Source organism: Phyllostomus hastatus, unplaced genomic scaffold (assembly GCF_019186645.2).
Source record: "Phyllostomus hastatus isolate PE091 unplaced genomic scaffold, TTU_PhHast_1.1 phas_scaffold_46, whole genome shotgun sequence".
Classification (NCBI taxonomy): Eukaryota; Metazoa; Chordata; class Mammalia; order Chiroptera; family Phyllostomidae; genus Phyllostomus; species Phyllostomus hastatus.
The window spans coordinates 20,122,111-20,134,250 of record NW_025334032.1 but is presented as its reverse complement, the minus strand read 5'-3'; the positions used below and the strand labels follow the sequence as shown (position 1 = coordinate 20,134,250).

The 12,140-nt window shown below is 46.4% G+C and overlaps 1 protein-coding gene across 3 annotated transcripts in view; it reads right to left on the bottom strand.

Moving 5' to 3' along the window:
- SH2D4A (SH2 domain containing 4A) overlaps positions 1–12,140 on the bottom strand; it is a 50,432-nt gene that overhangs the window by 23,547 nt on the left and 14,745 nt on the right. For all 3 annotated transcript variants that reach the window (XM_045821578.1, XM_045821579.1, XM_045821580.1), the window contains exons 3-4: positions 9,733–9,889; positions 8,161–8,332 (exon numbers count right to left, since the gene is read on the bottom strand). In XM_045821578.1, the coding sequence (XP_045677534.1) occupies positions 8,161–8,332; positions 9,733–9,889 (329 nt within the window). The remainder of the gene's footprint in view (positions 1–8,160; positions 8,333–9,732; positions 9,890–12,140) is intronic.

Below are 12,140 nucleotides of genomic sequence, written 5' to 3'. Positions count from 1 at the left end.
ATTCCCAGCTGCCGTAAGCGCAAAAGGAATTTCCCAATGATGACTCCAACCTTCAGCTCTTGAACCACTGGGAGTTAGTTTTTTCCTTTAAAAATAATGGGAGAGTCAGAATAATAGACCTGTGCTTTAATAAAGTCACGAAGAATAACAATATAGAGAGAGTGGAGATATTTCCTAAGGCCAACTAGACTAACAGGATTAAAAACAGAGCAATCAATTTTACTGCTGAAAATATAGTACATAGTCCCTGTGGAATGATTTTATTGAAACATGAATTAGGACAACAGAGGCCAGAGGGAATCTTTTCCGTAGCAAAATCTATGCACGGAGACTACTGGATAGCCTGACTTAAAGTACAGCAGACTCTAATATGATGTGTAATTCTATGGCACACCTTTAAATAATACAGTCTGAGTGGATTTTTAGCATATTAAAGGACAGAACTCCCATACTGGATGGATATCTGTCCACTTCATCACACCATGTCACCTTCACACCAAGTCACCTTCTAGCCCCTCAAAACAATGTGCGAACAGCAGAGCTGGGCAGTAACATCCTCCCAAAACAGTAATGCAAAACTGGTAAGGGTTGTTGGGGCAGCGCATTCCAGATAGGAGAGAGATTCAAATGCCACTCTTACGTTCTCACCACGGAGATGCCAGACATATTTTCCATAAAAGAGAAAAAGAAGAAAAGCAAGGGAAATAAAGTCATTATTAGATATAAAGTATAAGTACAAAGTAATAAAGGATTGTTAAGACAATAGACAAAGAGTCTTAAAAATATGATTGATTTGGGAAATCTTGACAGAGTGGAAAGTAGGAACCTAACTATAAATAAGGATAGAAAAACATGTATATAATACATAATACTTCCCATAACAATTTTATGTATATTATTTCATTTCGTTCTCACATCCAAACCAGATATGTAGCTATTGTAACCTCGATTTTTCAGAGAACAAAACCGAGTCCCAGAGAGACTGGATAACAGACACTGCGTGATCAGCAGGACCACACGTCTCCTAACTCAGGACCCCTCCTTTTCTCCCCGTGCCCCACCTCCAGTGAGCTGGGTACTGGAGTATTGCAAATATCATTCGCAGTCATACAAAACCAAGTTGTGTCACCAACTTCCTAATGTACAACTCTCACACTAGAAATGTTTTTCCTTTGTGTAATTTACTTTCTGTTAAGCTTTTCATGGAGCATACTGTTTAAACACACACACACACACACACACACACACAACTTCAATGGCTTTTAAGGTCCAGGGTTTATGAACTATCTTACATAAAATTTTACCTTACACACTACCACAAATTTCTATTACAGTTACACAGAACTGCTTTGGTAATTGTGTAACTGTCTGATTATGACCTTCCTCCTGAATTAACAAAATGAGCACAATTAATTCCTCATTCTAATACTATACCCAATATTTATCTCTCACAAAAGTAGTACTGAAATGTACCCTGCACATATGCTAAAGGGGAGGACATTACAAACAGGAAACAGTTACTGGTTTGGGACTATCCCTTTTTCCCCACATCCAACTCAGAATTCTAGTCTGCATTTCAGGAACACTTCTTTCGTCCTGCTTACAGTGGGCTTCCTCATCATAACTGTGAGCCCGACTCCCTTTCAGGGGTTGGCAATATGGCTGTCTACAGACAAGAGGGAGGCCACCCCGAGAGGGTGCCACCAAGCCCAGGCCCGGGGCATCTCTCTGGGGTGGGGGCGGGCTTCCCCACCTTGCCGACTCACCAGGCTTAGTACTCACTTCCCATTCAGTCGCCTGAGGAGCTGTGCCCTCATGCTGCTCTCCACCCTTTATCAAAAGCCCAAGCCACACAAAACCCCAAACTTTAGTTGCTATGCAGGAGGACCTGGAGATGAATAAGGGTCCAAAAAATGCAGTTCAGCGTACTATTTTCCATTTTTTCAAAGAAGGGGTCTGATCTTAGTCTCTTGTTTCTGAATCTCCTTTACAGGGGCAGACACCTGAAATCCGGTTTTAGAGAACCGCTGGTTTCTGAGTGGACAGAAGCTTATTGCAGTCTCTTGTTTCCTCACTGAGGAAGGAAAACCGATGAGGAAGTCTCTCATTGTGTCTGAAAATCATTTTATGGGTTGCTCCTTCACTGTTACCTACTAATGGGAACATACAACTATGAATTAGAAAAACACCTACAAATAGAACTGAAAACCACTATGATTTCAATGTCAAATTTACGATCAAAATGTACATTTTAATGGCAAGTTTTTGTTACCATTTGTTATAGTGAAATTTCAGAGCCTTGTGGTGTTGTGGGAAGTGTGTGCGTATATGTGTTGCATGGGCAACATGAGTGTGTCAGCATGCACATAGTAGGGGTGGAAGGTCTCACTTCTAACTCCCTTTGGTTAAAGAAGATATTAAAGGGAAGAATCTTGCCCAAGGCTTTTCCTTCTGCTAGTTTCAAGGTCTTTTATTTTTAATGCTTTGAATCCCACATGTTTGTGTTCTAATTTTTTTTAATCTCCTGTTTTTCAGTGTGGTCCATGCTGAAGGCCATTTCTGTAAAAATAACGACTAATTCTCTGGAGATAAAATCTACAAGTGAGCAGATATAGTTTTATTCAAGGTTCCCTTTGGGGCAAGGACAGTTGGCCCACTGATTATTGAGTTCCCAGCCTACAAATTACGTAGAACGGAAAAACACAAAGGGACTTTTTGCATTAACATTCTCTGCCCTTCTCCCAAACACATGCAGAACTACTCTGTTCTCTCTCAAATTCTCTTGCAGGAGAGGGGAAAAAACACCACTGCCTGTGGAGGGCTGTCCACACTGGGGGCCCCTAACAACATCTGATCAGCTACGGTGCCCCAAGTTCTTATCCCAACTCCCCCCAGGGCCCGGGGGGCAGGGTGAGTCTGCTCACAGAGCGCATCACCTGTCATCTCCTCTGGCTCCTATTAACTCCCCATCAGACTCATCTTTGCCTGCGAATGGCATCTGCTTCCCAACCTGCAGGTCTCGGAATGTGGTGGAGTGACAGCTAAACCCCAACATGCACCACCACCTCCAGTTCGGTGACAGGCACTAGGCACACCGTTCACTGTGACCCACTGAGAACCACAGCGCCCTGACAAGGTACTGAGCAGAGCATCATTTCGGAGTTCCCCAAGTGCTGTCGCCACTGCCGAAAATAAGGACAGAGCAGGTATTTGTAGAGGGCAACAGCTTTTCAAAATGAAAACCACACACTCAGCTCTAACTTAGGCATTATTTCAGCCTCCTCCTCAGCTTGCACAAACCACCCAGCCTCCCTCTGCCTCCAGCTCTTCCTCTGAAAGATTAGAAAGACAATGCTGGGCTCATGATAGTGAGAATAGCATCTGCTAATGGAAGGACTGCAGGAGACAATTCTTGCTGCTTTTATCGGATGATACTGGGCAAGCATCCTTGTATTTGTACAGTGTCTCAGCTTCCTTTGTAAAGAAACAGTATGCTAACATAATCCCTATTTTATAACGGAAATTAATTCCTCCCCGCACACTTTCTGGAGCCACGGAGCTGCCTCTCAGGACTGAAACGTCCACTCCCATACTAGGGGGTCGCTGCTGGGTCAAGTCCAGCATCAAGGTATCTGGGACTTAAACGGGCTCTTTGTTACGTTAAAAATTTTAAATCAACATAAACATGTCCTTAAAATTTTTTTTTAAAGATAATCATGTGTAGAAAGATGCTCTGAGGCTGGACTCAGTGTTTTCTAAACCCTGAAGCAGGGGTCAAACAAGTCCTCTCAAAGCCCCCAGATTTGCTTCCTGTGGCGCTGAGGGCCTTTGAAACGGGGCAGATCTCTCATTGTTCCAGGAGAGAGGTCCTCGTGAGGCCGCCTGCTAATGTAGGTACCCAAATAAAATGAATCATGGTACAAAAGAATCCAGGGCAGCCCTATGGATTGGGCTTCTCAGTGTTCTCACTCCATGGAGGGGAAGGGACAACTTTCTAATTTTTAGTGTGTGAAGATCAGCTATGTCCTAGCTGGATGAAGAGTTTCAGTTTTGAGTCTAGGAGTAGAGGGTTGTGGTGAAAAGCTCAGGATAAGACGGCTAATTGACTGAGGAAGACATAATTTGTGCCTTATTTCCAGATATAAGACTGAGTTAACTCTGGCCATAGACCTCACGCCCTTGTCTAACTTCTGCTTGAATGTGAGAAGTCTGGACCTTATGGTATGGCTCATCCACTGAAACTGTCTAAAAGCTCTCCTTAACAGCCAAAGTGATATGAGAAAATATCTTGCTTCAGGTCATGCAGGCATGGGTGTTGTTTAGGACTGTGAAAGTTTAGAGCTAGACGGAAACCTGTGAGGAATCATCTAAGCAAACAGATTCCATCTCCACAGCTAGCTTCCATGACCAGGCATGGCTGCCCAGAGCAGCCTGTGGACAAGGATGTGAGGGCAAGCCTGGCTCTGCAGGGAGGAGTGCTGCCATCGATTAGCGATGTCTGCCCTGGGTGCAGGTGTGGAGAGTAATGCACTTCTGCCCCGTGACTACAAACTGTTTAAAAGTCCCTCATTTATAGACAAGGAAAATGAAATCCTGCAGAGACAGAGTCAGAATGAAAACCCAGTTCTTCTGACTACATTTTACCATACTTGGTCTCATTATATTACCATAGCTCAAAAACCTACTACAGATCCACAAGCCCTTAGTAACTATTCTGAAACCCAAAAAGCTCTGAAAATATGTACCTTATACTGAAGGGAAAACCTGACTTGAAATAACCTGAGGCTACTTACATTATTTATAGCACTGATTATAGAATACCACCCCAAACCTTGCTGGGGGGCAACTGGCTGATACAAATGCAAAAATCCAGTCCTCTCTTCTTCCTCACTACAAATACATGGGGTCTTTATCAAGTAGAAGCACTGTCTCCTATAAGTAAGTCACTCTGGCACAAGAATTTCTACAGTGCTGGTCAATATTTGGGTTGAATTTAACTGGGGCACACTGGTAGTGATCTGTCATGTGGAACTGTATTGCAAATCTAACACGATCATTTTACACAGTAAGTCTAGAGCTGATTTTGTTTGTGGTTTACAATATCCTAGAAGACTGACTACTCTTTAAATCTTTCTATGGTTGTTTAAATAAGCATCAGGATCACTTAAAACTAAATAAAATCTGCTTGGTAATTTTTCTGTTTATTATAAATTTTAGGCCTGGGGTAAGCCATTAAATTTTAAAGACATGAGAATGTCCTTGTAGATATTACAGTTAAACTGTGTCTGGAACATAAGAATCTTTACTGTGCAAACCCAAATTGCTTTTTGGAAATATACACTGGACAGCTCCCTAAGCTCTAGTCCTGCTTTCTCACCAGAGTGCTCATCTGAAACAGCAGGTGATGAATTCTGTTGCAGATACCTCAGATGTTTTAGAGAGTGAATTCAAGTAGCTGTGTAAAAACAAGGGCTTTCTGTTATTTAGAGGCAAATCATTTCATCTCTGAGCATTAGTTTCTTTATCTGTACAAAAGAAATAATACTTGCATGGCCTACTCACAGGAGTTTTATGAAATGAAATAAATGTATGAGAAAAAGCTTTGCGAACTCTAAGTCAAACTGTGCGTCTTTTACTCTTATGCATAAAATCATTTTATATCCACCACTGCCGCCTCAAGTAGCATGAGAAATCCTTCCTGTCTCTAAACCAGACTCATGAGCTCCTTTAAAACCAGCTCCTCTCCAGTTGTTCCTATTTATGCTATGGCACCCCCGATTCTCACAGGCACCCAAGCTGAGAGACTTGGGTTATGCTGGAAGCCTTGCTCCTCCCCACCCACTCTGGTCCACACATGATCAGTTCCTTTCAAAACATAAATCTGATCAGGTCAAGCTCTTGCTTCAAAATCATTGACAATTTCCTATTCTTGAAAAAAAGGGTCAAAACACTTACGTTGCCCCCAAGACCCTGTCCTGGCTGGCCCTTCCACCCACCCCCCCACCTACTTACTCAGTAATGAACTCTCCTCCTTCCCATCTACACCTCGGCCACACAGCCTTCTTCGGTGTCCCCAAAGCCCCCATTCCCTCCAGGGGCACAGCCATTGCCCACACTGGCCCTTTGCTGGAACTGCCGGCCGCGGGTGTCCTGTGTCGCGCTGTCTGCAGCTGGGTGTCCTCTGCAAAGCTGCCCTGCGATCCCTGGTACTGTTCCAGTGCTAGTATGCCGGGGGGACAGAACACGGGCCCTTTCCCTGGGAGCGAGTATCACTGTTTGAAATGATCTGCTACACGCGGTCTCTGCCTGCTTCCTCAGCTGTGAAGTTCATGACAGCAGTGCCTGTCTCCCTCCTATACTGCCATCTCAGTGCCTTGCACGTAATGGGAACTTCTTAAATAAATGAGTAAATCCACCCATCTTGGGCCTTCTCCTCACTGTCTACAGATTTTTTTTCTAAGACCCTGAAAGCATTTTCTCTGATGCAGGGACAGATGAAACACAAGAATGGAAAAAGCTTCTACCTGTGTTTTCTGTATGCCTGTACCTACATGCTTCCTCACCCCCCGCCCCCCCACTCCAATGGCGTTCCCTATGACAGCCGAGCAGATGTTTCAGGAATGGAAGAGCGCCACTCTCCCTGGAATATTTATGACCCAGGAAAAACAGAAAAACCATGGTATCTAATCTTTATTTTAATCTTTCATCTTACTTGTGAAATTTGTTGTCTAGGAAAGTACTGTAATTCAAGCACAAGGAGAAGCCTGCAGACTTAAGGCTCTTGAAGGAGCTGTTTGGTTGTTGCTGCTGTTCTCAACGTTAGGGACGTGGAAAGGGCGCCAGCTGTGTGGAGGGAGTTTGGCATTAAATGTGTTGAGTGCAAAGCAGGTCTGGGAGGGAAAATCTGTAGCCATGAGGAAAGTACCCAGGGCTGACCCTGGGGCGTAAACCAGATTTTAGAATTGTGTAGCTCTGAATATTTTAAACCTCATATTTTTAGCCCTTCATAAAGCTTCTTCACATTCCTCATATTAATAAGGCCATCGGGCACAGGAGTTATGGAGTGACCCAGGTAGGGCTCCTGGAGACCTCGGTCTGGATCCTGGTTCAGTCTCTTATCAACCGCAAGACCCTAGGCAGGTGGAGCAGCCACACCTACCCACAGCTTCCTCACCTGTAAGATGGACAAGTGCAAACAGATCCCAGGTCACGACGTCATTGTGAGAATTTAGATGAGACACTCAGCAGTGTGCTTCACCATGTGGGGGGCCAGTGAAGTAGGCAAGACAGACAATCATACCCCTTTCAGACAGCCTCAAAGAGGTAAAGAGGACACACAGCCCTTGTCAGAGAGCCGAGGACCTGAACAGAAGTCGAACACCTGCAAACCTCCTGCTAATTCTCGGTGTAATGAAACCCCTAGCCCAAGGGGGTACTTTATAATATACTATGATTGCTCTTCCAAACTATAATCTGTGCAGCAAGAGCTTCTTAAGCTACCTGGAGCAAGAGCTTATGTCCGAGCTTCTTAAACTACCTGGAACATAAGAGAATTCCTACCAGTTCTGAGTAGAAACTTCTGCTGTGTTGAGGGACAGCTGTCCCCACAATACAGGCAGGAACCTCTGACCAAAGAGGCACTGATGTTTGTCCTCAACAAACAGGGGAAGACTCGACGGAGAAAAACTGAGAGCACAGATAGGCCAGCGTTATGGGACAGGGGTCAGCCAACTGCAGCCTGCAGACCGAACCCGCCCTCCGCCTGGCTTGGCAAACAAAGGCTCCAAAAGGAATGCAGACAGGCCCTTCATCCTAACAGAGACCACGGGGCCCACAAAGTCTCAAGTGTTTACTCTCTGGCCCTTCACTGAAAAACTGCTGACCTCCAATATAAAAGATACAGAACAGGGAAGAATAAACCCTGAGAATATCTTCAAAAGCAAGATTTTATTCCTAGAGTTCTTTTTTTCCCACACATCAGTCCCATGAGGAAGGGGTGCTTTACCTTTTCAGGGAAGTAACAGGTGAACCAGAGCCCCCACACGAATAGCAGGGCCTGCAAGGAAAGACCTGACACCCTGCTACGCTGACCTCAGGGCCCCAGTATCTCTGTCTCCCACCGAGACGGAATTCTGCACATTGACAGAATGAAAGACTCACTGGAGTTTTCTCTTCTTTGAGGGGTGGTGCTGGTCTCGAGTCTGGCCCCGACTCCTCCTCTCCCGCCGCTTTCTGACCGAGGTTCTGAGACTCCCAGGTGCAAGGTGTCTGCGGGTCACAGTAATGTGACTTCGAGGTGAAGCTGTTGGTGAGTTCTTTGGGCTGAGCTTTGCTGAAGGGAAACAAATGTGGGATCATCAAAAACACTCTTCAGCATCGACAGCTTTTTCAAAGCAGATGTCTACGTTCAAATTATGTGAAAAACAGGAATAGATATGATTTACTGAGTGCTTATCATATGCTGGGCTCTTTGCTTGGTATTTGAAAGACATAAACTTAATTCGTACGAGGAAGTCCTTTACTTACCTTTTTATAAAAAGTAAAAGTAAAATTACCTTTACTTTTATAAGAGGCTCAAAATAATTATGTACTTTATCCAAGGCCACATAGTGGAGAGCCAGGATTCGAACTCACATCTGCCTGACTGCTGGTTCAGAAGTTAAACTGCCAGGGTACACTGCCTTCCCATGATCAGCAGCAAATAATGCCTTCATCTCTGTAGGCCCATTCATAGTTCTAAGTTACGGAAGTGGGTGGGCAGCATCATCAGCCCTTGGGATCTGCATGGAGGTCTGTGTGCCTGCATCTATTTCACCAGCTCAGATAGGACTGTCAGCACTCAAGGGACAGCAGGCTTCACAGAGGCCACCCGGGGCACCAAGCAGAGGGGATCTGTCATCTCATTGCCACCACCAAGTCGCCTTCCTGCATCTCCAGCTGATCATGTTCCTTCCTTATTCAAAAACCTCTTCACTGTCCACAGACCGAGGTCCAAACTCCTAAACCTGGTCTTCGGACACTTTAGAGCATGGCCCCTGTCCCCACTGTGTGCCCGTGTGCCCCAAACACTCAGAAGAACTCAACATTACCTGAAGAACCACGTATCAAGTCTAGGAGTCCTGATTATACCCTCTGCCTGCAATTTCCTTCCTGACCTTCTGTAGCCAGAAAATGCTACTTTTCCTTCCAGGTTCAGTTCAGATGCCCCCTCTTCTGTGGATCTGAATAACAGGCTCCGTTAATGCCCTGTTTATAACTTGATTGTAGCACCCATCACAGTCTGTTTTGATTGTAGGCAGCTGCCTGTTTGTCCTTCCCGAGTGGAAGCTCCTTATTCATTTTTGAGTCCCCAGTGCCTAGCACAGTGTAAGCACCTCACGGGCCTCCCTACTCAGCTGCCCATGTCTAAGCCATCTTTTTTGAAGGCCTGAAGCGTGAACAGTCACTTACATCACTGCTATTCAGCTGTATCGGCCTGCATTGCTCTAGCATGCTTCTGGTGAAGCCAGTGACCGCTGGGAAAACAACATCCAGATCAAAACGAGAATGAGTGGGAAAATGACCCAGCTGACTGGATAGCACTGTGGGAAGGAAGGGGATTACCAGACGTCTAAAGAGACTTCCCAGAGAGATCTAAATTAGCGACCCTGAAATCCCGCCCTACACTCTCAGGAGATGTGGTGAGCAAGCAGCACCCTGGCCTCATCTGCTGTGGGCTTGCAGATCTCCTACCTGAGCTCTTCTGCCTCCTGCTGTGCTTTCAGGGCCCTCTCAGCGACAATTTCATTGCAGAGCACGTCGTAGGGTTTGTCCAGGTGGTGCTCGCCCATCACCCAGACCCAGACTTCTTTATCCGCTCCCAGTTTCCAATGAACAGATTTGCTGTTCTCTGCAAGCAAAACAAACTTCGGATTGAACAGAATCTTTCGGTGGGAGTTAGTATGTTTCCCATCGCTAAAGGATTTAGGGTCTTTGGGGGGAAAATAATTAGATGAAGCAAATCACTTCCCACTCTCCCGGGGACGAACAGCTTTTCTAGGCAGCAGTGGACACGGTGACAGTTGGCGGAGGCTGCAGCAACGTTTGTTTTAAAATATGATATGTATGGGCTTTGAATGTGTCTGTTTTATCAATGAGGAAGGCAAGCTGGGAAGAAAGCATGCATTATTTACATCAACCTTTAGGGCAGCAGAGCTAACGCCGACTACTGGAACCCCTAGAGTCTAAGCATGTCCCCGTGACCCAGAATTAACAGCTGCTCCAGAGGCTGGTGTTCCCAGTCTCTCTCTAGGCTCCATTGCTGGCTAAAACACATACATTTTAGAGTTAAATCTTAGCCCTGCCATCTACTAGCTTTGTGACTTGGACAAGTTACTCAACCTCTTTAAGCCTCGGTCTCCTCCCCTGCGATGTGGGAATACTAATACCTGCTACACAGGACTGCCGTGGGAGTGGGCAGGCTAGGTACATCAGGCACTTGCCCTGGGGCAGGGGTGTCAAACTCATTTTCATGGGGGGGGTCACATCAGCCTTGCAGTTGCCTTCAAAGGGCTGAATGTAATTTTAGGACTGTACAAATGTAACTACTCCTTAACAGTTAAGCAGGAGCTCGGTGCTGCCGCTGGGCAGAAACAAGGTGCCCGCCGGATAAAACAAGGTAGAGGGCCAGATTCGGCCCTCGGGCCTTGTGTTTGCCACCTGTGCCCTAGTGCCTGCCTCGTACTAGGAGTTCAAGAGAGGTTAACTGCTATCATCACTCTCCTATTGTTTACTTATAGGGTTGCTCAGAGATTCACACCCACTTGTGAGAAGATAATGCTACTGGTAGTGTGATACGTGGTGAAGCTACTTAAATAACCCTTGTTTACAATTGGTCACCAGGGTTCTGTTACAGCCCAGTGCCCTACTCCCAGGACCGGCTGCACAGGTCACGCTCCCTGAAACCCAGGGAAAGTGGAGCACAGCTGGGAGAGGCCAGAGCTGCAGCTAAATCTGAAGGCCCCAGAGCAGACCTGCCCAGGGCCACCCTGGTCCACAGTTGGTTCTGGTCAAAATCCCTGGTCCTTGAGGACCTCAAACCTGCCGGGGGTCCGGGTACGTGTAAAGGGCACCCAAGTGGAACACAGGCCAAACCACGCTTCTAGGTTGGAAATCCACACTGGGATTGTCTTGTCTCCTTACATTACGTAGAAGAAGGTTTCCAATTAAAGCATCTTCTGTCCCCCACATTGTTGCCCTACTTCCTACTGTTGCCTGGGAATTAGCTGAAGAAGCAGCCTCTTGGTCAGAGCTGTGCGTTTCCCAGGTGCTTCGCCTCTGCCGCGTAGTGGAGACTCTCCGCGGGACGCAGGGTAAGACACTGGGTGGGGGTGGGGAGATGAATCACAGCCCTCACTATGAAAGGAGTAACTGTATGCTTCGGAAGGAAGCTGACCTCACACCATTTCACTGGTGGAGAAACAGGGAAGGGCTACCCAGGGGTGAAGGGAGATCAGTCCTGAGTGTGCCCTCCTGGGGACAAGCCCTGGCCAGCTGGGCTCCATTTGGAGAAATGCCAAATGGCTCATTAACTTCCGAAAGCTGTCACACCTCATAAAACTCCCTCTACCACACTCTCTTGGGTCAACTAATAATATTTTTCACTATGTCCATCTCTCAACCTTCACCTAAGTCACACCACCATGTTTTTGACAGCAGGAGGGAGATGTCCTGAGAGGAGACTAGCAGAGTGCCGTGGCGGGGCGGGGGGGCCACAGGGGGACCCAGGAATCCCAGAAGCTCTGCTCAGTGCTGCGTGGCACACGCGTCTCCCAAAACCGTCTCCAGAGATGCCCACAAAGTACAGGCGGGGGCAGGAGGCACTGCTCTGGGGGGTGGAGGAGAGAAATCCCAGCACTGCCTGGGAGCAGAGGAGGGTCCTCAGAAACTAAGACTAGAGAATAGAACTGAAGCAGAGGACCCGACGGAGTCTTGGCAACTTTAAAAGGAGGCAGGTGGTGAGAGTATGGTGCAGTTAAAAAAGATTGTGGTTTGGGGACAAGAAGAAAGAGAATTAGACACGAAATGTCAGATTTAGCCAGGTGCTAGAAAAAGGAGGTCTATGGACAGAGTGGCATTGACGGTAATCTCCGTCCTGACCA